This window comes from Haliotis rufescens, unplaced genomic scaffold (assembly GCF_023055435.1).
Source record: "Haliotis rufescens isolate VD_foot unplaced genomic scaffold, xgHalRufe1.0.p SCAF_18, whole genome shotgun sequence".
Lineage (NCBI taxonomy): Eukaryota > Metazoa > Mollusca > Gastropoda > Lepetellida > Haliotidae > Haliotis > Haliotis rufescens.
The window spans coordinates 7287168-7311977 of NW_025963868.1; the positions used below are offsets into that span (position 1 = coordinate 7287168).

Here is a 24810-nt window from a genome sequence, read left to right on the forward strand (position 1 = left end):
CAAAGTTACTTCTGCGATATTTATCGATAATTGATGGACACTTAGTTAACGTTTATCGATCTCAGTGATCTATATCGATAGCCAGCCCTACCCACACCAAAACATCGCTCCTAATTGTAATTAAGAAATTGTGCATCCATACATCTTATCCTTACATAGTCAACAACGTACTTCAAAGATGGAGGGACAGCAACTACGAGAGATCATGACGTCAAAATTATATTCGTCAACAAATTGTTTTGTTTTTTTTCATTTGGTAGACTGATATTGTGAGAGAATAATTCATAAAATCATTTTATTTACACCATTTGTTTTAAATAAAGACACTAATGAGGTAAGCTATGTGTTTAACAGGATATCCACCATCTTCCCAAGGCAAGAGAGTTAACTCACTATAAAATTCCAGTTTCCACCCTTGCCGAACTAGGCTGGAATTATGGAGTTCTATTTTGGCTGGACAAACGAGTCGATGCACAGTCCAATCAAAATCGCACAATGAAATTGAAATCCGGTTCATAAACTGTCATGCAGATTTCGGTTGATTGCAGGATTTGCAAAACATGTGTACCACCAACTTGGCAACAACAGATATTTTCCAAGCCTTTTCATGTTTTAAATCAAGGTGCTTACATGATTTGATGCACTTCGCGATGTAAGACCCATTTTATCACAATATAGATCTTGATTATCGATCAGATCATCTTGACTGGGCGCCGCCCTTTTGTTTGAATCAAATGCAAGTGATACGAGAGGTGGAATCTGATTGGTCCTTAGGAGAGGTTTAGAAGGGACATAACTCGTAATAACCACTGGTGGTGCTACGATCGAGCCTAGGAATTCCATCCTAGTTCAGCAAGGGTGGAAACTGGACCTTTAAAGTCAGTTAACTCTCTTGCCTTGGAAAGATAGCTATCCACATACACATTGCAAAGTGAACAATTTGAACTACCCAATAGGGTGTCAAGTACCTACCTGGTTAGTAAATTTAGACTCATCAAAGCCCACTGGTGCTTGCCTTTTTTTCAGGAGTATATATATTATCATTTTTATCATGATTTCATGTAAATGATAAATTCGTCCCCATCACTCACATTATATGCATACAATTTTCGATTAGGATACAACATCCGACTGGGGCCAAAATTAAGCTGTGTTTCATGATAGAAGAGCACCCATTTGGATGGAGGATGGCCCACAAAGTTTGACAAGAACTTTTTGAACTGGGTGACAGTTTGATTGACACAGACGTCCATTTCTTCCTGCTTGTCTTCACAGATCACAGTAACTTTGCAGGATGATGGGGGTGTCAGGTCAATGTTTACCAGGGCGTCGAGTTTACCATAGCGGGCTTCAAGTTCCTCATATCTGAAACAAGACAGTTATATCACTAAAGTGATGCCAAGCAAATACAGCCATTAACCAGTCCACATGAGAAGGTCATCAGTGTTATAAACAAGCATTTAATACTCGTATTACCAAACAAGTGTATTTAAAGACCCAAGCATCGAACCATAAGAACCGCCCAGGATTTGTTCTAAATGATCAATGATACCATCGAAAACTGATTATTTGCAAGCTGAATTGTACATTTAGCCATTTTTATTAAATATTAAAGAAAAGTATTTCAGAAGCATAAAAGTCACCAGATGAGCTCTTGATTGATAAGTGTGGACACATGGTTCACGTATTTGAACTTGAATCAATTGGTTGGTTTGTTGTTTAACGCTGCACTCAGCAATATTCCAGCTATATGACGGCGGTCTGTAAATAATCAAGTCTGGACCAGACAATCCAGTGATTGATATCATGAACATCGGTCTATGCACTTGGGATCGATGACATGCATCAACCAAGTCAGCGAGTCTGACCACCCGATCCCGAAGTCGCCTTTTACGACAAGCAGTCGCCTTTTACGGCAAGCATGGGTTGCTGAAGACCTACCGGTATTCACAGGGCGGAACTTGAATCGAATTTGTTGCTATGGAACACAAGGCACCAGTTCATGACCAGTTCTATTCATATTGTATTCTATTCAAACAACTAAATACTCACAATGAGACATTTGAAATGTGTGTAAATATATATAGTAAAAGTAAATTTCACAATCATGTCACTAATTCGGGAGGCACATTTAAGATTTTATTTATTCGTATTTCAGTATTTTCATAAAATACAGGTAGGTACTATGAAACTCATAACCAATGCTGAAAAAAAATATATATATATCATCATAGTAATTGAAAGTTTCCTTCAAACAATTTTGGGACCTTTTTCATAAATAGATCATTATTTGTTAATCCGACACTTGTTATCCGACACTAATGATGGGAACCCATTAAATCAGTGCTATTTAGACCCATTAATCTGACAGTCTTGCACTCCGACTCATTCCACAGCGCTGTCCCATTTTCGATCACGAACGTTGTTACTACTTAATTTCGTTTATCCAACATACTCATGACGAACACCATAACCTGTTGAACAAGAAAATCTGAGTCATGGCCATGGCAAGTCTTAGCTGCCCATATTGTTGAAGTCAAATCAAGGTCAAAATTAAAATATGGCAAAAAAACGGAACACATATGTTGAGCCCCCATACCAACTACACATTCATCAAATTTTATTGCATTTTGAACAGAAATGGCCGAGATCGAGAAAACGACATCCCACACTGTACCCAGGTTAGGAATCAATCTGGGGTCTTCTGACCATGCTGACTGACAAGCAAAACACTTCAACCCCTTGGCTACCCCCCTGCCCCCATATCATGCCAGTTCTGAAGGGCTAGGTGACCCACAGAGGACACCTACCGTGCTGGCTTGCTGTCTTCACCCATGTAATGTCTCACAAAGGCCCTCTCTGCATCTTCTCTCTCCTGGGCAGGAACTACACTTCCATTTAGATAAGCAATGTTGGGGGTCCGTGCTATCAATAATTGACGCCGCTTCTTGTCGGGAATATCCTGCAAAAACAGTGAGCAATGTGATGGACAGACGAGATGGAAGTAGAGAGACAGACAGTCAGACAGATAGTTAAACAGACAGACAGTCAGACAGACACACAGGCAGATGGTCAGACGGACACACAGGCAGATGGTCAGACAGACACAGGAAAAGACAAACAAGAAAGGTCAGACAGATAGTTAAACAGACAGACAGACAGTCAGTCAGACACATGAAAAGACAGACTTACAAATTGACAGACATAAATACAGTGAACAGAAGAAAGGTCAGACAGTCAGACAGACATATTAACATAAACATGACTGATGAACAGACACAAAGACATGTCAGACAGACACACAGGCAGATGGTCAGACGGACACACAGGCAGATGGTCAGACAGACACAGGAAAAGACAAACAAGAAAGGTCAGACAGATAGTTAAACAGACAGACAGACAGTCAGTCAGACACATGAAAAGACAGACTTACAAATTGACAGACATAAATACAGTGAACAGAAGAAAGGTCAGACAGTCAGACAGACATATTAACATAAACATGACTGATGAACAGACACAAAGACATGTCAGACGGACACACGGGCAGATGGTCAGACGGACACATGGGCAGATGGTCAGACACACAGGCAGATGGTCGGACAGACACACATGCAGATGGTCAAACACACAGGCAGATGGTCAGATATACACACAGGCAGATGGTCAGACAGACAGACAGGCAGATGGTCAGACAGGCACACAGGCAGATGGTCAGACAGGCACACAGGCAGATGGTCAGACAGACACACAGGCAGATGGTCAGACAGACACACCGGCATATGGTCAGACAGACACAGGCAGATGGTCACACAGGCAGATGGTCAGACAGGCACACAGGCAGATGGTCAGACAGACACACAGGCAGATGGTCACACAGACACACAGGCAGATGGTCGGATGGACACACGGGCAGATGGTCAGACACACAGGCAGATAGTCAGACAGACACACAGGCAGATGGTCAGACAGACACACAGGCTGATGGTCAGACAGACACACAGGCAGATGGTCAGACAGGCACAGGCAGATGGTCAGACAGACACACGGGCAGATGGTCAGACTGACACAGGAAAAGACAAACAAGAAAGGTCAGACAGATAGTTAAACAGACAGACAGACAGTCAGTCAGACACATGAAAAGACAGACTTACAAATTGACAGACATAAATACAGCGAACAGAAGAAAGGTCAGACAGTCAGACAGACATATTAACATAAACATGACTGATGAACAGACACAAAGACATGTCAGACAGACACACGGGCAGACGGACACACGGGCAGATGGTCAGACAGACACATGGGGAGATTGTCAGACAGACACACGGGCAGATGGGCAGACACACAGGCAGATGGTCAGACAGACACACATGCAGATGGTCAAACACACAGGCAGATGGTCAGACAGACACACAGGCAGATGGTCAGACACACACAGGCAGATGGTCAGACAGACACACAGGCAGATGGTCAGACAGACACACAGGCAGATGGTCAGACAGACACACAGGCAGATGGTCAAACACACAGGCAGATGGTCAGACAGGCACACAGGCAAATGGTCAGACAGACACACAGGCAGATTGTCAGACAGACACACCGGCAGATGGTCAGACAGACACACAGGCAGATGGTCAGATGGACACACGGGCAGATGGTCAGACAGACACACAGGCAGATAGTCAGACAGACACACAGGCAGATGGTCGGACAGACACACAGGCTGATGGTCAGACAGACACACAGGCAGATGGTCAGACACACACAGGCAGATGGTCAGACAGACACACAGGCAGATGGTCAGACAGACACACAGGCAGATGGTCAAACACACAGGCAGATGGTCAGACAGGCACACAGGCAAATGGTCAGACAGACACACAGGCAGATTGTCAGACAGACACACCGGCAGATGGTCAGACAGACACACAGGCAGATGGTCAGATGGACACACGGGCAGATGGTCAGACAGACACACAGGCAGATAGTCAGACAGACACACAGGCAGATGGTCGGACAGACACACAGGCTGATGGTCAGACAGACACACAGGCAGATGGTCAGACAGACACACAGGCAGATGGTCAGACAGACACACAGGCAGATGATCAGACAGGCACAGGCAGATGGTCAGACAGACACACAGGCAGATGGTCAGACAGACACACGGGCAGATGGTCAGACAGACACAGGCTGATGGTCAGACAGACACACAGGCAGATGGTCAGACAGACAGACAAGCAGATGGTCAGACAGACAGACAGGCTGATGGTCAGACAGACATTCAAGCAACTGACCATACATAAACAGGCAGGACACAGTGTGGTCTACACACAAACAGGTAATGGCTGACTATAATATACACAGACCACCTTTGACCAGTTGTGACCTTCTCACCTCAAAAAGTGGGATGCCGACAACTCGGACATCGGTCAGGGCCGGAAACAGTCTCAGTTTGTCAATCTCCCCCCAGCTGCCAACACGTGTCTTGTTGATGTTCAACACACACAGGTGAGGGAAAGCTGCAGCGATTTCCTCTTCTTCTCCAAGTGATGTTAGTTCACAGGTCGTCAGGACTAGGTTCCTCAGCTGCGTGAATGTGTGGCCCAGTTGTTTGAACTGCGACCAGTCTGTGACGGAGTTGCCGTTGAAGTGAAGCTTGTGCAGAGCTGGGTAGGAGAAGTCATCAGGGAAGTTGACGTCACTGTAGCCGTTGAGACTCAGGTGCAGTTCATTTAGGCTGTGAGAAAAGTTAGTGGTTTAATGACACAATCTGCAGCAATGTTTGATCCTAACACTGGGCAGTTGACACAAGATGGCAGTAGTATATCTTCTCAAGGTCAGCGGAATGATAATCATTATCATTCTACACAAATCATTATGGTTGAAATCTCTGCAAGGTCAAATCAAATCAGCTAAAATGCCAGCAGATATTAGTTACCTCTCGATGTAGCTGAGATCTTGAACTCCGGCCGTCCCTACCCATGACACAAGTCTTGTTATACAAATGTTTATTACAAGACCTACCCAGGGAAGACGTGGAGGATGCGCACGATGCTGCCCCAGTCGATGTGGGTGTGGTTTAGAACCAGCTGTTTCATCCCCGGGAACACAAGGTCAGGGTCACCCAGCTCCTCACAGGGGGTCAGGGGGTTAGAGGTCAAGTTCAGAAAGGTCAAGTTGGGTATCTCTTTGATAACTTTGAAGACCTGTAAGCAGAAATAAATGAATGTCATATAAAAAGCCAATCTGTCCTGTATCAACCAGGTTTTCCGTTGATGCAGTTTGAACACTCTTTGACACTCGCTAAAAGTCAAAAACACTGAGGTCCAAGGTTTGGGACATATGGCCAATCTCATTAAAATCAGATTTAGTTCTCACAACCACTAAACAAAAATCTGAGGACATCCCATTACAGGTTAGGTCAGAACTACCTTTTATCCAACCAATCAGAGCGGCGCTTATGAAAGTCTGAAGTGTTTTCTAATCATGCAACCGCAAAAACGTTAAAACTGGGCATTCCGAATAAAAGCTGATTCTGTCAAAATCATTGTCTTTCTCGTGCTTCAATGGGCGAAACATTTGAAATGGTAGAGTCATTACATAGTCCAGTGAAGTCCAAGGTTTGGGACATATGGCCAATCTCATTAAAATCAGATTTAGTTCTCAAAACCGCTAAACAAAAATCTGAGGACATCCCATTACAGTTTACGTCAGAACTACCTTTCATCCAACCAATCAGAGCAGCGCTTATGAAAGTCTGAAGTGTTTTCTAATCATGCAGCCTCGAACTAGGCATTCCAAATAAAAGCATGACTGATTAAAATGACTGTCTTTCCCTTGCTTCAATGGGCTAAACAATTGAAATGGTAGAGTCATTACATAGTCCAGTGATAGCCTGAGGGATGTACTGCCCAATTTTTCAGTTGTCAAATTTTGAATCGAGAACTTAAATCATCTTTCAAAGCATAGTGGGGAACTGAAGTCACCAGTTTGAAACGAGTGCCCTAAAGGATGAGAAAGCTGTTTTCTGACTGGCTTATGTCAACTTCCTGTTAAAAACTTTGGGAAAAGTCATTCTGACATAACCTGGAATGGGATGCCCTCAGATCTTTGCATAGCAGTGGCGAGCACTAACAACTGATTTTATTGAGAATGGATATAGTGTGTTGTTTAAGGGATAACCTGTCAATTCTTTATGTTTGTGTTGTCTGGTCCCTGGTGTGTTGTAATAACCCGTCAATCCTTTATGTTTGTGTTGTCTGGTCCCTGGTGTGTTGTAATAACGTGCCAATCCTTTATGTTTGTGTTGCCTGGTCCCTGGTGTGTTGTTATAACCCGCCAATCCTTTATGTTTGTGTTGTCTGGTCCCTGGTGTGGTGTTATAACGCGCCAATCCTTTATGTTTGTGTTGTCTGGTCCCTGGTGTGGTGTTATAACACGCCAATCCTTTGTTTGTGTTGTCTGGTCCCTGGTGTGGTGTTATAACACGCCAATCCTTTATGTTTGTGTTGTCTGGTCCCTGGTGTGTTGTTATAACCTGCCAATCCTTTATGTTTGTGTTGTCAGGTCACTGGTGTGTTGTTATAACCAGTCAATCCTTTATGTTTGTGTTGTCTGGTCCCTGGTGTGTTGTCATGACCCGCCAATCCTTTATGTTTGTGTTGTCCGATCCCCAGAGTTGTGTCATAACTCGCCAATCCTTTATGTTTGTTTAGTCTGATTACTGGTGTGGTGTCGAGTAGAAACTTGAGCATGTGCATATATAACACATATATAACAGTAGCATAAGCATCATAAAAAACATTTCCCTTTTAAAATAAATACTCTCTGGTTCAACATGTTCAAAGAGGTCTAACATACATGAAATGACTCTTACCTCTGTCCATTGTGAAATCTTGTTCTGCATAAGGTCCAGTTCACACACGGCCTGACACATCCTGCGTAGCTCGTCACAGTCTCCAGCCACGCCCACATCACAGTCTGTCAGATGGAGGTTCCGGGGAAGGATGAGGTCCCCCGATTCTGAATCACAAGAGTGAGTGAGTGAGATACCTAGCCACAGTTTAACACGAATACCCCACTCAGAAACAGCATACTGACTCCGAGCCGACCAGTCCTTGCTTTAGCCCCTTACTGCCGAGCGCCAGACAGGGTAACAACAAGTAACATCTTTTAACGTCTTTTGGAGGTTGATCAGGTGAATTTTCTAATCAACCAATCAGCAACCAGCTGCTAAATTCACAGCAGAAGTGAGAAAAGCATTCAGATCAACCAGCATATCTGCCTCAAAAATGAACTTCTGTTCTGAATGTAAATAATTAAGGCAGCGATGTTACAAATGATGTTATAGTGTTGTGGATAGTTTACACATCCTGTCATTTTTTGGGCACCATGTTGCCTTCAACAAAAAGTGAGTTCCATGGAAGAAACATGGTGTATCTATGTCCAAAACGACCTGGTAAAGAAAGGAAGGTGAATCTTTTCAGAAAGCTGTCATCTGACTAGGGCTGGGACAGGTAACTCTCGTCTCAGGTCGGGGGGGGGGTAAAGAGTAGGGCCACCTGGACCCGATGTTAGTCACGTGATATATTGTTTAATGACAAAACTATTCTAGAATTTCAGTGTCTGCATGACCAGATCATTTTATATGTGTATCTAAAAATATTTTGCCAGGCTACAGAAGTACAGTTAGAGGTAATAATTGAACAAAAGGATTTCAAACATCGATCCAAATATGACAAAAAAAATTGGTTTCCAATATTCCTGCAATCGTTGAAACACAATCAGATTTACATGTGTAAGTGATGAAATAAAGCACTATATATATGTATAACACATGGCCATTATCATTAACTTTACCTGATATTTTTGCTGGGCCTCTTTTTGGCACAAATACATGAACGTCACACTCCACCTCCATGTCGTCGATGTACTTGTTGAATATCGCCTCCACTAGCGTCTTCCCCAGCTGCTCACCTACGTCCTGCTTGTCACACGTGGCCATACTGCTAGCCTAGAAACAGGTCAGTGCATGAGTTAGTGCTGCTTATCACAGCAGTCAGCAACATTCCAGCCATGTCACAGCAAATTAGGAGCAGTCAGGTAGCCTAGTGGCTAAAGCATTGCCCATCACACCGAAGACCTGGGTTTGATTCCTGACAATGTGTAAAGCCCATTTCTGGGGGCCCCGTTGTGATATTGCTGGAATATTGTCCAAGGCAGTGTAAAACCATACTCATTCACTCACAGCAAGTTGTCAATGTAATTGAGTGAGTGAGTGAGTGAGTGAGTATGGTTTTACGCCGCTTTTAGCAATATTCCAGCAATATCACGGCAGGGGACACCACAATTGGGTTTCACACATTGTACCCAGGTCAGGAATCGAACCCGGGTCTTCGGCGTGACAAGCGAACGCTTTAACCACGAGGCTACCCGACCGCCCCTCAATGTAATTGAGCTTGGGCCGTTAACCATTGGTTTATCATGTGTACAATAAGCATGATTAGCGACCCGCCAGTCACGACCTTGAGTGGATTGGGGGCCCTCTTGGTAGTGGATGATTTTACATAGCGCTTTAATTACTTTCGCAGGTGACAGCACAGCCCCAGTGATTGAATTAATTAGTATCAAGCGCTTCACTGAGTACTGCGGCAGAGCCGTCTCGCGTACATGTTATGTCTGCGACTGATTAGGTGAGACTGTTTTTGCAAGACTGTTATGGATTTCAAACCCTATAAATGCTTGGGGGAAAAATAATCTCAAAATCAATATTTCAGAATTTGAAAAAGGCAAACTGACATGTTCACTGTAACCACGGTAACCATGACCATGATGACAACACACAATTGTGAATACAATAAGTTAAACTCCAAGACGGAGACACTGGGTTTAGCTTGCTTGTTTGTTGTTCAATGCTGCACTCAGCAATAGCTTACATTTCTATCTTTCTTTCTTTGTTGTTTAACCCCGTACTCAGCAATATTCTAAGTATATGACTGTGGTCTAGGGCGTTCAGGACGGGTAACTCGGTTACTCGGGTCAGTTCGGTAATGAGTAGGATCTGGGTACCCATAGGACTACCTGGACCCGTGGTTAGTCACGTGATATATTGTTTAAAGACAAAAGTTATCTAGAACTGTATGTTTAAAAGTCACTAATGTTCGCAGTTCTTTCTACTACGCCCATTCCTTATGACTTTTATATGTTTGAATAAAAACAAAACTTCAGTCATCTTCAGTGTATACACCAGATCGTTTTATATGTGTATCTAAACACATTTTTGCCAGGGCTACAGTCAAACTTTTTTCAATCGGACAGTTTGTACTTGCATGATGGCAAGGTGTTATGTTTTTCCATGTTGGACAATATCTACATACGCGCTAATGTGCTTGTCCTAGCTGAAATCGTTACATTTCAAAATTAAAACATTTTACTTAACTAATTGAGTGACCTTTTTCAACATATATTCAGTGAATTTCAAAGGTTTTTGAAAGTAGTTTCAACGTAAACTCGTTAATCCACATTTTGCCACAAGCGGTTTATCCGGGTCATGAACTAATGTGAGATACGTCATAAATTTGTGTGTTTACTGATGTCACTTCCACGTTGCCAGTTCACACTGATGGAGTGTATTTGTTGACATGGCCGAAAAGTCAGGACTGGAAGGGAACATCGATATTCCACTCATTGAACCAGCATCACAAAGTTTTAAGCAACGGTGTGTATTGCAAGACGGAGACACTGGGTTTAGCTTGCTTGTTTGTTGTTCAATGCTGCACTCAGCAATAGCTTACATTTCTATCTTTCTTTCTTTGTTGTTTAACCCCGTACTCAGCAATATTCTAAGTATATGACTGTGGTCTAGGGCGTTCAGGACGGGTAACTCAGTTACTCGGGTCAGTTCGGTAATGAGTAGGATCTGGGTACCCATAGGACTACCTGGACCCGTGGTTAGTCACGTGATATATTGTTTAAAGACAAAAATCATCTAGAACTGTATGTTTAAAAGTCACTAATGTTCGCAGTTCTTTCTACTACGCCCATTCCTTATGACTTTTATATGTGTGAATAAACATGATAAAAACAAAACTTCAGTCATCTTCAGTGTGTACACCAGATCGTTTTATATGTGTATCTAAACACATTTTGCCAGGGCTACAGTCAAACTTTTTTCAGTTGGACAGTTTGTACCTACCTCTTGAGACCTACAGCGGGTATCTGGGTAAGGGTCAGGTAATTGGGGGGAGAGAATTCACTTTCTGCTCACCTCGCCATCATGCACCTGCCATTTTAGCAAAATTTATGCATGTTCATCATCCAAACTACTCTCTAAGACCGAAAGCTGAGAAGGAATGAAACAGCAAACAGGCAGGCTCGCTCGCCTGCCATATTTTTTCATTCGCCTGGGTTCCACAAATTTCATGTCTTAGGGTTTCATTTTTAACTTGTATTTTTCCAACTGTATCTTCTTGTTCTCAAAACAGCCGCCTCCTCCCGGACATATTTGTTCTGGTTTGTTAAGGTTTGACTGATGCAGTTCTCCTCGACTCTTGCCTTGATTGACAGGTCCTTTGAACTTTGTTTGATGCTACCCTCCCTTGACTTGCTGCTGACTTAAAAAATTTGCAGGTGTGTGAAGTTTTGTGCATAAATGACCTCAATGAACCCAAAAAAGGTTAATCCTAAATTAACAGTGATGATAACGCATAACGACATAGGTATTCCCTACCCGCTAACATCAGGTGATCTCTGGGAACCTTTTTTTTTTTGCAGATTCCCATATTTTCACTCCGAGACCTCTACAACAAAAGTCTGTGAGTTCCGTGCAAACCGCAAGCTAATTAAGCGTCGCTGAAGACTAGGCCTAATAGGCTGGTTCCTAGAGTGACTGCACAGTGCATTGTTTACGCGTAACACGATACCTTTAAACTTTAGGCGTTCGTAAACAAACAAAATGCAAATGAAAATTTGGGGAAAAAAGACATTAGTTATTTCAAGTAAACTAGCATTTGAAACACTATGGACATGTGATGCTTACCTACTGTCGACCTGTTTGATGCGAAAAGATAACGTCATTCAAACTTGTGACATAGTGTCCCAGATGAATCAGCTGCTATTATTGTAAGATTTTCATCGGAAGAGTGAAATACGTCATTAGTTTCTGCGATTGTCTCCAAAAAGCAGACTGGTCCTCTGACTCTGTTGCGCACAATATGCAGCCACGCAGCCGCCAGCTGATGGGAAGGGCAGTGTACCAGTCTAGCGGTTGGTTCAGAGTTATGTTTTTCCATGTTGGACAATATCTACATACGCGCTAATGTGCTTGTCCTAGCTGAAATCGTTACATTTCAAAATCAAATCATTTTACTAAACTAATTGAGTGACCTTTTTCAACATATATTCAGTGAATTTCAATGGTTTTTGAAAGTAGTTTCTACGAAACTCGTTAATCCATATTTTGCCCAAAGCGGTTTATCCGGGTCATGAACTAATGTGAGATACGTCATAAATTTGTGTGTTTACTGATGTCACTTCCACGTTGCCAGTTCACACTGATGGAGTGTATTTGTTGACATGGCCGAAAAGTCAGGACTGGAAGGGAACATCGATATTCCACTCATTGAACCAGCATCACAAAGTTTTAAGCAACGGTGTGTATTGCTTTGTATACTACTTGTTAACGTACAGCAGCTTGAACCCATGACTTCATTCGCCTGGTACTGACATAGCTTTTCCAGTCAACCTTACTTTTGGCCCTAGATCTACCTGCTCTGTACGAAGCCAACACCCCTGAGTCTCTGCCCTGACAAGCAAGAAAATTGTCACGGGTTTACTTTTAATTGGCACGTTGGCAAGTTTACACTTTCGTTTCAAGGATTTACATCAGCTCAACGTTATGTTAGAATACAAAATATTTTAATCAAATTTAGCGTTTTTGTTTGTGAATCTTGAATTAGGCCAGGAGAGTAAACAGACGATCTTTCATTATTTACTTTCAAAACCTACCCAATCATCATCCCGTTCAGATTTGCAAGGCATATTTTAGGATTCAACCAGCACTCTTCTGGGCAATATTTGGGATTTCAATTAGAGGTGTGCAGAGGACTGAACTTGCATTGCCAGTTTGAAGCTAGGCTAACAAGTTAATCTACTTAGGCAACTCTTTACCATGGAAGCTATAACAAATAATTCGTGCCTGTTTACCTTGTGATCAGCACCCAATTATTTAACCTTATGTGCAGTAGCCATATTTCTTGGCAAAACTTGATAAAGATTTACTTATTACCTGGAATAATTTATCAATGTGTAGTTAACATGATATTCAACTTTTCCAATTGGACAAGAGGCCATTATATGACCACTTAATTGACGTTGACATATTTTGACGTTTGTACGGTTTTCTTGAAATGAAGTAAACAAACATGTGGTAAATGTACTATGGTCCACTGTCACTGTGCCTGACCTACTGAGGTAGTTTTTGGTTAAGTATTTCGAACCTGTTAAACAAAACACGAAACTGAACACACAACATATATAAAATCTCTAAAAATAATGTGACAGCTGACCCCCAGCCCAAACTGTGACTCAGTATTAGTATGACCTCCCTTAACCCCAGAATGACCTCCACCAACCCCAGTATGACCTCCCCCAACCCCAGTATGACCTCCCCCAACCTCAGTATGACCTCCCCCAACCCCAGAATGACCTTCCTTAGCCCTAGTATGACCTCCTCCAACCCCAGAATGACGACCCCCAACCCCAGTATGATCTCCCAGGGGGAGAACATACCTTTAAAGATTTACAGTATTTCGAGTAAATCCAAATGTGTTATGTAGAATTACAAAATGCACATGTGCAGGTACCAGAAAGTTATTGATCTAGATGCTTGAACTCTTATGCAGGGATGTGACATCTACGTGGAAACGCGGAAAATCGCGTTTTTTAAAACAGTAGTCCTCGGGAAAAATCATCTTCCGCGTAAAAATATAATCAAAGATTAAAAAAAAACACTTAGAAAAATATGATCGAAAACCGGACAATCGTCGAGGATTGTCCTATTTTCGATCAGAGCTTTCAGCAGCATATGTTTTCGGACAAACGTTTTTTATCACAAATACTTGCAATATAACATGGGGTGTGGCGTCACACAGAAATTGTAAATACTCAGAGTCAGATGATGGCTTGTTTTTAAGATAAAGTTGTCTTTAAGCAAGTGAATGACATGTTTTGCAGTTGTTCATGTGATTAGCGAGAAAACTATGAATGTTTCTTCAGCGTCCAAAAACCCATAACATGGGGATATATGTTGTATTAATGTCTTATGTTTGCAATGGAGTTTTGTTTTTTTCAACAAAAGGTACATAAGTTATGTTCAGTGTAAGACCATATTGTGTGCTTCATCTTCCAGCATGATGTCTATGTCTGTGTCAAACATCGCGGTCCGGGAATGGTTCTCCAAGACGCGGGAGGGGGTCAAGCCATGGGGCGAGTTCATCAACACCTCCAAGTTCCGGCTCCCCAAAACAGTGGCCCCGATTCCCAAGAGAGTCATGAAAAACATCGAGAACTTCCAGGGGAACTATCTGTTTGTCTTCATGGGCCTCGTCATCTTCTGTGTGTAAGTCCCCCTGTGCAGGGTGCAGAGGTTCCACCCCTAACCTCGCCAAATGTTGAAACGAGGACCTGTATCATGGTACTATAAAGTGTATATTAGTTTATCATTTCCCTTCTTCCCCCGGGGGCACGGGTGACCCAGTCGTCTACGGCGCGACGATTCGCTGTGCAGAGTTGCGTCCCGTGGACACGCCAGAAACCTATGATTGTGGGTTCGAATCCCGGTTCGCCCCGATTATGTTTCTAGGTTTGTCAGCACCATACCCATGCTCGTGGGTTTCACCGAAGTGGTAAATGTCTGAGACCTGCATCACTTCGGGCTTTCCTCCCACATTAAGCTGACACGCCGTGATATAACTGGAATACTGTTAAAAGCGGCGTAAAACCCAACTCACTCACTCACTTTCTTCTCCCACATGAAGCTGCAATATGACTGAAACACAGTGCAACTTTAACCCTGCTCATCGTCTCATGTTTCAGATTGACGTCTCCCATGCTGTTGGTGGCTCTGGCTGCCTGCCTTGGAGCCTGTTACATCATCAGTCTCAAAAACGCCACCCAGAAACTGGCCATACTAGGTAGGTACAAGACAGGCGACATGACAACACAGCAACATTTTACTTTCTACAACACCATAATTGTGGATACAGGAATCACACATGTCGGCCGAGTTGTTGCGGACTCATGTGACACCTTAATTCACTGCCTGTGTCAATTCCGGGTAAGAACAGGTCCCCAGCAACTTAGTCATAGGAGGCCATTGATTGGATGGTCAGACTGGGTTCATTGCATGTCATCGTACCCCAACACTGTTTTGTGTTGCTCATAATATCAATCACTGGATTGTCTGGCCCAGACATGATTTTTTTACAGGCCATTGTCCTGCAGCTGGAATATTGCTGAGTGAGGCGTTAAACAACAAACAAGTTTGAGAGACTAGGGGGAATATCTGAAAATCTGAAAACACTTAGGCATTCTTATAGAATGATGAACTGTCCCGTTGCTATGGGCCTGATCACAAACAATGACAACAATGCAAGTAATTATCCAGTCAGCTTGAAGCAAAAGTATAATGCTCAGTGAGAACTACTGAAAATAGTTTCAGCCATATATCCGTGCCCCTATTTGTAATGTATGATGTCTGTCATCCAAGTTCCCGAATACATACGGCCAATTTGGGTTTTTGTTGGCAAATGTTTTGTATTTATCCGTGAATTCATACGTCCTTGGATTTTCAGTGGCAAATGTTTTAATAATAATGTGAATAACCCGTTAAGATCTGGGGTAGAATAGGCCTTCAGCACCTCATGCCTGCCGTAAAAAAAACACTATGCTTGTCGAAAGAGGTGACTAACGGGAACGGGTTGTCAGGCTCACTGACTTGGTTGATGCATGTCATCGTATCCCAATTGCGTTGATCCAAGTTCATGTTGTCAATCACTTGATTGTCTGGTCCAGATTGATTATTTACCGACCACCATCATATAGCTGGAATATTGCTGAGTACGGAGTTAAACAAATAAACAAACAAACACGCATACAATGCCCCTACCAATGCCCATACATCCAAAACTTGCTCCCTCATGAAATATTGTCAGTGGATGTAACAACAAACAAACAAATTTGGATTTTCAGTGGCAAATGTCTTTTTCTTCCATGTTACCCAAAAGGCCACCGACCATGTAAATGTAATACATATTGTCTGTCCCACCTACTGAAGGTGTGTGGGCCCGTGAAGATCCGGGGTAGAATAGGTCTTCAGCAACCCATGCATGCAGTAAAAGGTGACTATGCTTGTCGTAAGAGGCGACTAACGGGATCGGGTGGTCAGGCTCGCTGACTTGGTTGATGCATGTCATCAGTCCCAATTGCGTGGATCGATGCTCATGTTGTCAATCACTGGATTGTCTGGTCCAGACTCGATTATTTACAGATCGCCGTCATATAGCTGGAATATTGCTGAGTGCGGCGTTAAACAACAAACCAAACCAAAAAAATGAAGGTGTGTGTCTTGTGTTGCAGGGCGGGAGGTGACGGTGGCCCAGCAGTACGCATGTGTGGGGGTGCTCTCCTTCCCCCTATTCTGGCTGGCAGGGGCGGGGTCCGCTGTCTTCTGGGTCATAGGTCAGTACTGGAACCTGCTGTAGCTTCATCTGTATTGATTACATTGGCAGTTTATTTTTGTAGTGAAATGTAATAAACTGATTGCTTGAACTACATTGTGAAATGGGATTCTAGGCCTGGAGACTCATGGACTTTATCTCCATGACTTCCTCCTAATTCTGGTGAGCTACAGTGACTGTGGCTCCATGTTTATTAGGGCTGGGACGATACACCAACTGTGTGATCCGATACATATCACGATAGCTTGTTCACGATCCGATACGTATCATGATACTTGTAAGTGCTCTTATCTGTGGTGTGTAAGCCAACTTCTTCATAGACAGGATACTAAAATAAAAGAATTGTTTCTCAGGCAATGGTTTTTGAAAATATAGTGCGGGCGGGCGGTGTCTTTTTTTTTTTGGTTGTACAAACTAGTATGTAACCAATAAACAGTTGTGTTATCAATATGCATTTGTGTAAAGTCAACCTGGGGAAGGGCCTCCCTACATAAATGTATTCCTTGATGAGTAAAATACTGGAATACGGTATTTGACTACTGTTTGACTTGGAACATTTAAGGATTTAAAAAATTTTTTAAATGGAAATAAAAACGAGCAGCGAACTTTATGATGATGTGGGAGGTGCCTGAGAACCAAGACTATTTTTTTCTTTGCCTAATGTTGTAACTAGTAACTATGATCATGTTGCAGAGTAAAGAATCGCTTCAAGAGTTTTGCTGTTTTATTTATATTATCCTTAAATGAATGATTGAGAGAAATGATGCTCTTGTTTAGAATGTTTTCATGTGGGACAATCATTCATCAATCATTGACAGCTTTTCAAACCAATCAATATTGAAAGTTGAACCAATTCCAATGACTAGTTGCCATGGTGATTCTCTCTGCAGGTGCTTCCTTTTTCGTCATCATGCTGCACGCCACTCTGCATGTGACAGCTGAAGAGGCTGAGGCTTTCGACATCGACATGGACGAGGTTCAAGTTGTCTGAGTTGTCTCCCTTGCACTAACTCATTGTTTTACACCGGTACATACAGTCATTACCTTCTGTTGCTGAACATCACATCATATCTTAGGCTAAGAAAAATAATAATCTTGGTTCTCAGGCACTGCACACGCCATCATAAAAGTTTCCCATACTTTCATTTATATTTCCATTTTAAAAAATACCAAAAGAAATCCTTAAATACTCCATGTCCAACTGTAGTCAAATACTGTATTCCAGAATACATTTTTGTAGGGAGGCCCTTTCCCAGGTTGATTGTACACAACTGTTTATTTGGTAACACAACTGTTTATTTGGTTTCATACTAGTTTGAACAACCAAACGCGACACACCCAAAAAACCACTGCCTGCCCGTACTATATTTTCAAAAGCTGTTGCCTGAGGACCAATTCTTTTATTTTTTTAGCCTTAGTTATCACACTGCATCACATTGAATATCATCACATCACGTCATGTCACACATCACATTTGTACAGTCACATCACATACTCGCATCACATGTTTGTACATAGCCACATCACATACTCACATCACGTCACATTTGCACACACTCACACACATCACGTCGGTGACCCCACGTCACCATGATCACATCACGTCACATTTGCACACACTCACACACCTACACACACATCACGTCGGTGACCCCACGTCACCATGATCACATCACGTCACATTTGCACAAACTCACACACCTACACACATCACGTCGGTGATCACATCACATCTCATCACACATCAAATCCATCACATCACACAACATTATTAAGTGTGTAGTTTTGGCTTGTAGTTATTCTCTGTGTGTGCCACTTCCTATACAAGACTTTCACAGAAAGGATCCCTTTTTCTACTCAGTAGCATAACTTTCACCAGGCCAAGTATTGAGCCTTCCCTTATATAGTTGCCTTGCTGTGTTGTGTGTCTGTCTAACTGCTAACATTGACAGTGAAAGTTTACAGTTCATGAGGATAGAAACATACTTCATTATCCAGCGTATCTTCATTCTTTTATGATGTGTACCCTCAACCCATTCACCACCTGAATTTGTATTGAATCTGGTTCAAATGACAATGTTTCGAAAAGTCATCCAGTCTACTTTCATGGTTGAAACATGTACACTGTCACCAGTACTTGTCTTGATGAGTTTTTTTCTCAAATACACCTGGGAACATCGTGCAGAATACAATGACCTTCTTTCTCCCTGTCTTAAGGCTAAAGAAAATAATAGTCTTGGTTCTCAGGCACCGCCTGCATCATCATGAAGTCCGCCACACGTTTCGTTCTTATTTTCAAAAGAAAACTTAAAGTCCTTAAATATCCTGCGTTTCGAACCCACGACCCCGGCAGTGAAATGCTTCAATACTTAAGATCAACAAGATTTGGTCAAAATTATTGTATACAAACTTTGGTTACATATTAGCTTGAACTCCCCCGCACCCCTGCAAGCCATTGCCTAAGAACCATTTCTTTTATTTTTTTAAGCCTAATACTCATGAAATTATCTTCTCAAGTTTAACAGACTTCTTCTTATATTAAGTATATCGCTTGCTAACCTTCCAGAGGAACGTGGAGTTACTGACTATAGAAGTCCCTTTTCCACCCTTGCTGAACTAGGCTGCAATTACTCAGTTATATTTTCGCTGGCCTAATGCATAGTCCAATACTAAATTGTGAACAAAATTGACATCCCTAAACAACATGTTGACTGCCATTTAGATTTTGGTCAATTGCAGGATTTGCTAGGCATGTGTACAGTCAACTGGGCGTTGACATTTTCCACATGTTTTCATATCATTGATCAAGGATGTGATTTGATGCACTTCTTGAGGGAAAACCCGTTTCATTACAATATAGATCTTGATTTTCATTCAGATCATCTTGACTGGGTGATGCCATTTTGTTTAAAGCAAATGCAAATGATATGAGAGGTTGAATCTGGTTGGTCAATAGGAGGGACATAGAAGGGAGTTGACTCGTAATAGCCACTTGTGCCACTACGATCAATCCCTAAAATACAACCCCAGTTCAGCAAGGGAAGAAACTGGACTGTATCATCAGTTAACTCCATCGCTTTGCAATGATGGGACTCATTTGTATAACAATGAGGCCACGATTTTGATTACACATGTATGCCCAACTCGCATTCAGAAGAGGCAATTTGATTGGTTGGTGATTTCAAATTAATGAGCGACAGTGGCTAAGTTGATGATACAAGAGATGGAGATGCTGACGTTGCTGGTGGATGTGTCCAGGGTAGACTAAATGCGCTGGATAATCAAGGATGTTTGGTGATATGTAAAATTAGTAGTTTTCTAAAAGACAGGGTTTCACTGTAAAGTTATGATGTTAGCCATGGTTGTTGTGACTGAAATTCAGGAGCTACATGAAGGCACTCTTGTCCTTGTGCTATAGTCTTTGGTTTGTTACTTGCATGAGTTTTATATCTTTGTGTATTTTAAGACAATCAGGATTTTTGAAATAGTTTGTTGTAAGCATTATTTAAACCCAATTTCGGGAGCACGGCTGGCCCAGTCGTCTAAGACGCCGCGATTCACTGTGCAGAGTTGCGTCCCTTGAGCACGCCAGAAACCTATGATTGTGGGTTCGAATCCCGGTTCACCTCGATTCTGTTTCTTGGTTTGGCAGCACCATACCCGTGCTCGTGGGTTTCACTGAAGTGGTAAACATCTGAGACCTGCATCACTTCGGGCTTACCTCCCACATTAAGCTGACACGCCGTGATATAACTGGAATACTGTTAAAAGCGGTGTTAAACCCAACTCACTCACTCGCTTAAACCCAATTTCACCTCACCTACTAAGACTTCTTCTGCCTCATCCTCAGGGGCTAGCCTTGGTCCTGAGCTTGTCATCCGAGGCGACTTAATATATCAGGTGGTCAGGATTCATGATGCTATTTATTGTGTGTCATTGTACCATGATGTTGCTCATTATATCAATCTCTGGCTTGTCTGGTCCAGACTCTGTCACTGGTATTTCCTGCCCACCTTCATATAGCTGGACAAGCAAACACCCCAGCTAAGTCTTTTGACTATGTTTAGGTGGTGATACAAACAATTAAAACATAATTGACAAGGTTTCAGTTTGGCAGGGGGGCAGAGATGCGTCCCTTGGGCAAGCCAGAAATCGCCCAGTTCGCTCCGATTATGTTTCTAGGTTAGTCAGCACCATACCCGTGCTCGTGGGTTTCTCCGAAGTGGTAAACGTAATACCCGCATCACTTCGGGCTTTCCTCCAACATTAAGCTGACACGCCGCGACATAACTGGAATACTTTTAAAAGCGGCGTAAAACACAATTCACTCACTCACTCATTTTGGCAGGATGTGAGTCAAAAATGACAAGTTCGCAAGTTATTATGTTCTCTTGACTATCATTCACACCTGGAAATTTTTATTTCAGGTTTCCATAGCAACATGAATGGAATCTCCAGAATCTGTGACAGCTGAGGATTAACGACAGTTTGTGTCACACTGCTCTAAGACATGTTTCTTCTCAACCTGTGTCAAAAGTAATACCTTTCTCTATGCAGTCGGAGACAGTGTGGTAGGTCACAGAGTGACATCCAGAACTACAGTGTTGTTGTCTTTCACTCCTCATCCACCTCATCCATGGTCAGATGCTCTGCCTCATCAGCATTATTGTGTCTGATGGATCAGACAGGAACTCCCTCTGCATATTCTAACACCAGTGTTTGGCCACGTTCTTTTAAAGACAGATTGTGGATGTTGGCTTGGCCAGGCTTGATTACCTGACAAAACAGATTCCATTGGGGGTGAAAAAACTATCAATGTTCAGCTATCATGCTATGTTAGTTAGAATATGACCTGTTAAACATATCTGTCACCACTCCCCAAAACAGAATTGTTCTATGGGCCTGAGGCCTTTCAGTGTGGAACAAAACTTATCCTTATCTTTATCCATTGGTAAAAGACAAAAAAGAAGCAAAAATTATACACCGTATTCGACATAATAAGCGCCCAGGGAGCTCTCAAAATTAGAAATAGGGGGCTCTTATTAGAATAAAATTTTGGTGAAAAGTAAAAAAGATCATAAATTTTGTGGTTTATGCTGACAGCCTGAAATATTAAAAAGAAAAGTCTGTGTGTATCATACACGACAGAAATGTTTTTTTTCAGAATTTAATTGCCCCTATTTAAGGGTGCATATAACACATGATTGCGTATTATACACGAATAAATAAGTCTTGTGTACATTGATCAATCGGAAGGAATTGGAATTGTTCAAAAGCCAATATATTAGCAAATATAGCCGTGGGCGCCTATTACGTCAAATACGGTAAATGTATAAGTGTTGATTCTGCCTGATTGCAGGGAACACAAGTATTTTTGGTTTTGTATAACAATTCCATACCTTTCTTCAGCTACAAGTCTTAAGAACCCATTCCACAGAGCGATCTCAGTGCTACGACTACCATAAACCTATTATAAAGTATGGGAGTTACAATCATCTCAGCGCGAAGATCGCGTTGTGGAACGGGACTCTGTACGTCAATAAATCTCTGTTGTAGACGTATATTGCATATGTACATCACTGCAAGGCCTTATGTGTTTAGTGGGTATTGTATATAGATTGTGTGGGGCATCACAATAAAACTGCTGAGGGGGTGTTGTGATGTCTCTCCTTCCGATAGGTGATTAGTACGAACAATATAGACATGTTCGGGTGCTTCATTTGCTGGGCAATTTCATTTTTGAGTGAAAATATTTTTTTAGTTTTATCTTATCTTAAGTCAGATCAACAATGATTTTGTTAAAAAATGTTATTGAAATTGAGATAAATATTTTTGTTAAGTGGCATATTTTTCTTCAAATGGATTTGGGTTTTAATTAGTTATATATGTCCATTTGAAAACGTGAAAAACAGTCATGAAACAAACGTGAAAAAAAACAATTGGTCTGTAACAGTAGACTGATAGCTTGGTGATATTGTGGGGTATAAAAATCACAAGTTAACCATCAGACAGGATGCAGTGTCAAACAGCTGAAGAAATTCATTATTAAACTACTGTTATTAATGGTTTGCATGCGATAATGTTTACATACAGTGACCCTTCTTAGAATTTGTTTAACAGAATTTTCAAAAACCCTTGATCAAAATAGAAATATGATTGCAAAAACATGGTTAAGTGATATAAATAAGAACAATAATTTTTTTGTTGAGAATTACAATGTTTATAATGTTACTGATGCTGCAGGAGATTTATATCAAGACAGGTTTTGTACCCATCAAGTGAAGAAGTAACCTAGTAGAGACTTTTGGGTCCTTTCATTCTTGGAGACTTAAAGTTGAGACTAAAATTTAAACAATATAAATTTATTAATTATGTTTCAAAAGGTTATATATCTTAAATCTTTTAAAAACTTAAGAGCCATCAAATGTAACATGCCAAAAGATACTTCATGGATTAATATTTCCGAAACAATAAGAATTTAATCATTAGACGCCAGTGACTAAAATTTAAACAATATAAATTTATTAATTATGTTTCAAAAGGTTATATATCTTAAATCTTTTAAAAACCTAAGAGCCATCAAATGTAACATGCCAAAAGATACTTCATGGATTAATATTTCCGAAACAATAAGAATTTAATCATTAGACGCCAGTGACTAAAATTTAAACAATATAAATTTTAATTATGTTTCAAAAGGTTATATATCTTAAATCTTTTAAAAACCTAAGAGCCATCAAATGTAACATGCCAAAAGATACTTAATGGATTAATATTTCCGAAACAATAAGAATTTAATCATTAGACGCCAGTGACTAAAATTTAAACAATATAAATTTTAATTATGTTTCAAAAGGTTATAAATCTTATATGTTTTAAAAACCTAAGAGAAATCAAATGTAACATGCCAAAAGATACTTCATGGATCAATATTTCCGAAATATAAGAATTTAATCATTAGACTCCAGTGAAAGCATGTTTAAGGCATATTTGTCGTTATCATATAAATATATATTAATACTACTCAACTTTTGACAGGGATAATCAGATAGGTCATATATTAAAATACACACTTGACACGAGAATCATTATGTGTGTCATGGAAAGATAAACATGTTCCTATCAAGAGCGGAGTAGTATATATTAACATCTGACTTCAGTCACAAGAAGCAATGATCAGTTTCTGTTAGCAATAGGAACATGTTCTGGTAAAAGAATTCTGCATCATCAGCTGTTTGTAGGGGCACTGCTGGGTATGTTTTGGGTGTTTCTGTACAGCTGTTTGTATATATTGTTATGCCAGCTGTGTGGAATGTCTGTGTTTATTTCATCTCCATGCTCCATGGACAATGTGATACTATTTTTGCTAGGTGCATCATTATCAGAGGTGAATAAATGCGTATTTGTGTTAAAAAGTGTTTCTTGTTTTCTTTTGATTGGTGTGTTTATTACTCATAGAGATTCACTGATGTGATATTGCTGGAATGTTGCTAGAAGTGGTGTAAGACCACTGACTGGCTCGCTCGCTCACTCACTCACTCACTCACTCACCCACTCACTCACTCACTCACTCACTCATACAAATTCTGAAGGCTTGAAGAAAATTAGAATACCGACATACTTTGTTTACACATCTTCCCAAGGCAAGGGCATTAACTGACTATAAAAGTCAGTTAATGCTCTTGCCTCAGGAAGATGTGTTTTCAAGGTAGGGCAATGTTTTCTGTTGAATTCTGAGTCATAAATTGAATTAAAACGAAGCAAATATTTCAGGGTTTGTTTGAGAGCGTACATCACTATATTATCAGAACTTTCTCTGGAGAAATTTAGGATTGTTCACAGCTCTTGTTTCAAAATACAAGTTCAATTTTTCGGGTTTTGGGGTCACAATGTATTTCCCCACATGTTTAACAGAGGTGTGTGCTTCGTTGAATGACGTCAACACGGCTATGGTGTGAGTTCTGTTTATTGATGTCTCCTTATGACCAAGTTGTGAGTGATTTTACACCTTGAAATACACAGGTCTTCAGTAACCCATGCTTGTGGTTAGAGGCGACGAACAGGATCG

General features: G+C 41.3%; 2 protein-coding genes across 4 annotated transcripts; one reads left to right on the forward strand and one right to left on the reverse strand.

Annotated features, from left to right (window-relative positions):
• Positions 1 to 775: 775 nt before the first annotated feature.
• LOC124149710 (tubulin-specific chaperone cofactor E-like protein) lies at positions 776 to 12138 on the reverse strand. The gene is made up of 7 exons (XM_046521451.2): positions 12044 to 12138; positions 8866 to 9019; positions 7883 to 8028; positions 6031 to 6212; positions 5401 to 5743; positions 2811 to 2962; positions 776 to 1365 (listed from the first exon to the last, which is right to left on the reverse strand). The coding sequence occupies exons 2-7, from the start codon at positions 9008 to 9010 to the stop codon at positions 1050 to 1052; spliced, it is 1284 nt and encodes a 427-aa protein (XP_046377407.2). The 5' UTR covers positions 9011 to 9019; positions 12044 to 12138; the 3' UTR covers positions 776 to 1049.
• Positions 10585 to 24157, forward strand: LOC124149709 (prenylated Rab acceptor protein 1-like). Of its 3 annotated transcripts, none has more exons than XM_048398150.1 (6): positions 10585 to 10723; positions 14414 to 14623; positions 15100 to 15197; positions 16642 to 16743; positions 17633 to 17718; positions 21170 to 24157. In XM_048398150.1, exons 1-6 carry the CDS (start codon positions 10647 to 10649, stop codon positions 21185 to 21187), a joined length of 591 nt encoding a protein of 196 aa, XP_048254107.1. In that variant the 5' UTR covers positions 10585 to 10646; the 3' UTR covers positions 21188 to 24157. The 3 variants fall into 3 exon arrangements, with proteins under 3 accessions (XP_048254107.1, XP_048254108.1, XP_048254106.1); XM_048398151.1 differs by lacking the exon at positions 10585 to 10723 and adding an exon at positions 12505 to 12656 and having other exon boundaries at positions 17633 to 17769; XM_048398149.1 differs by lacking the exon at positions 10585 to 10723 and adding an exon at positions 12505 to 12656.
• Positions 24158 to 24810: the final 653 nt, after the last annotated feature.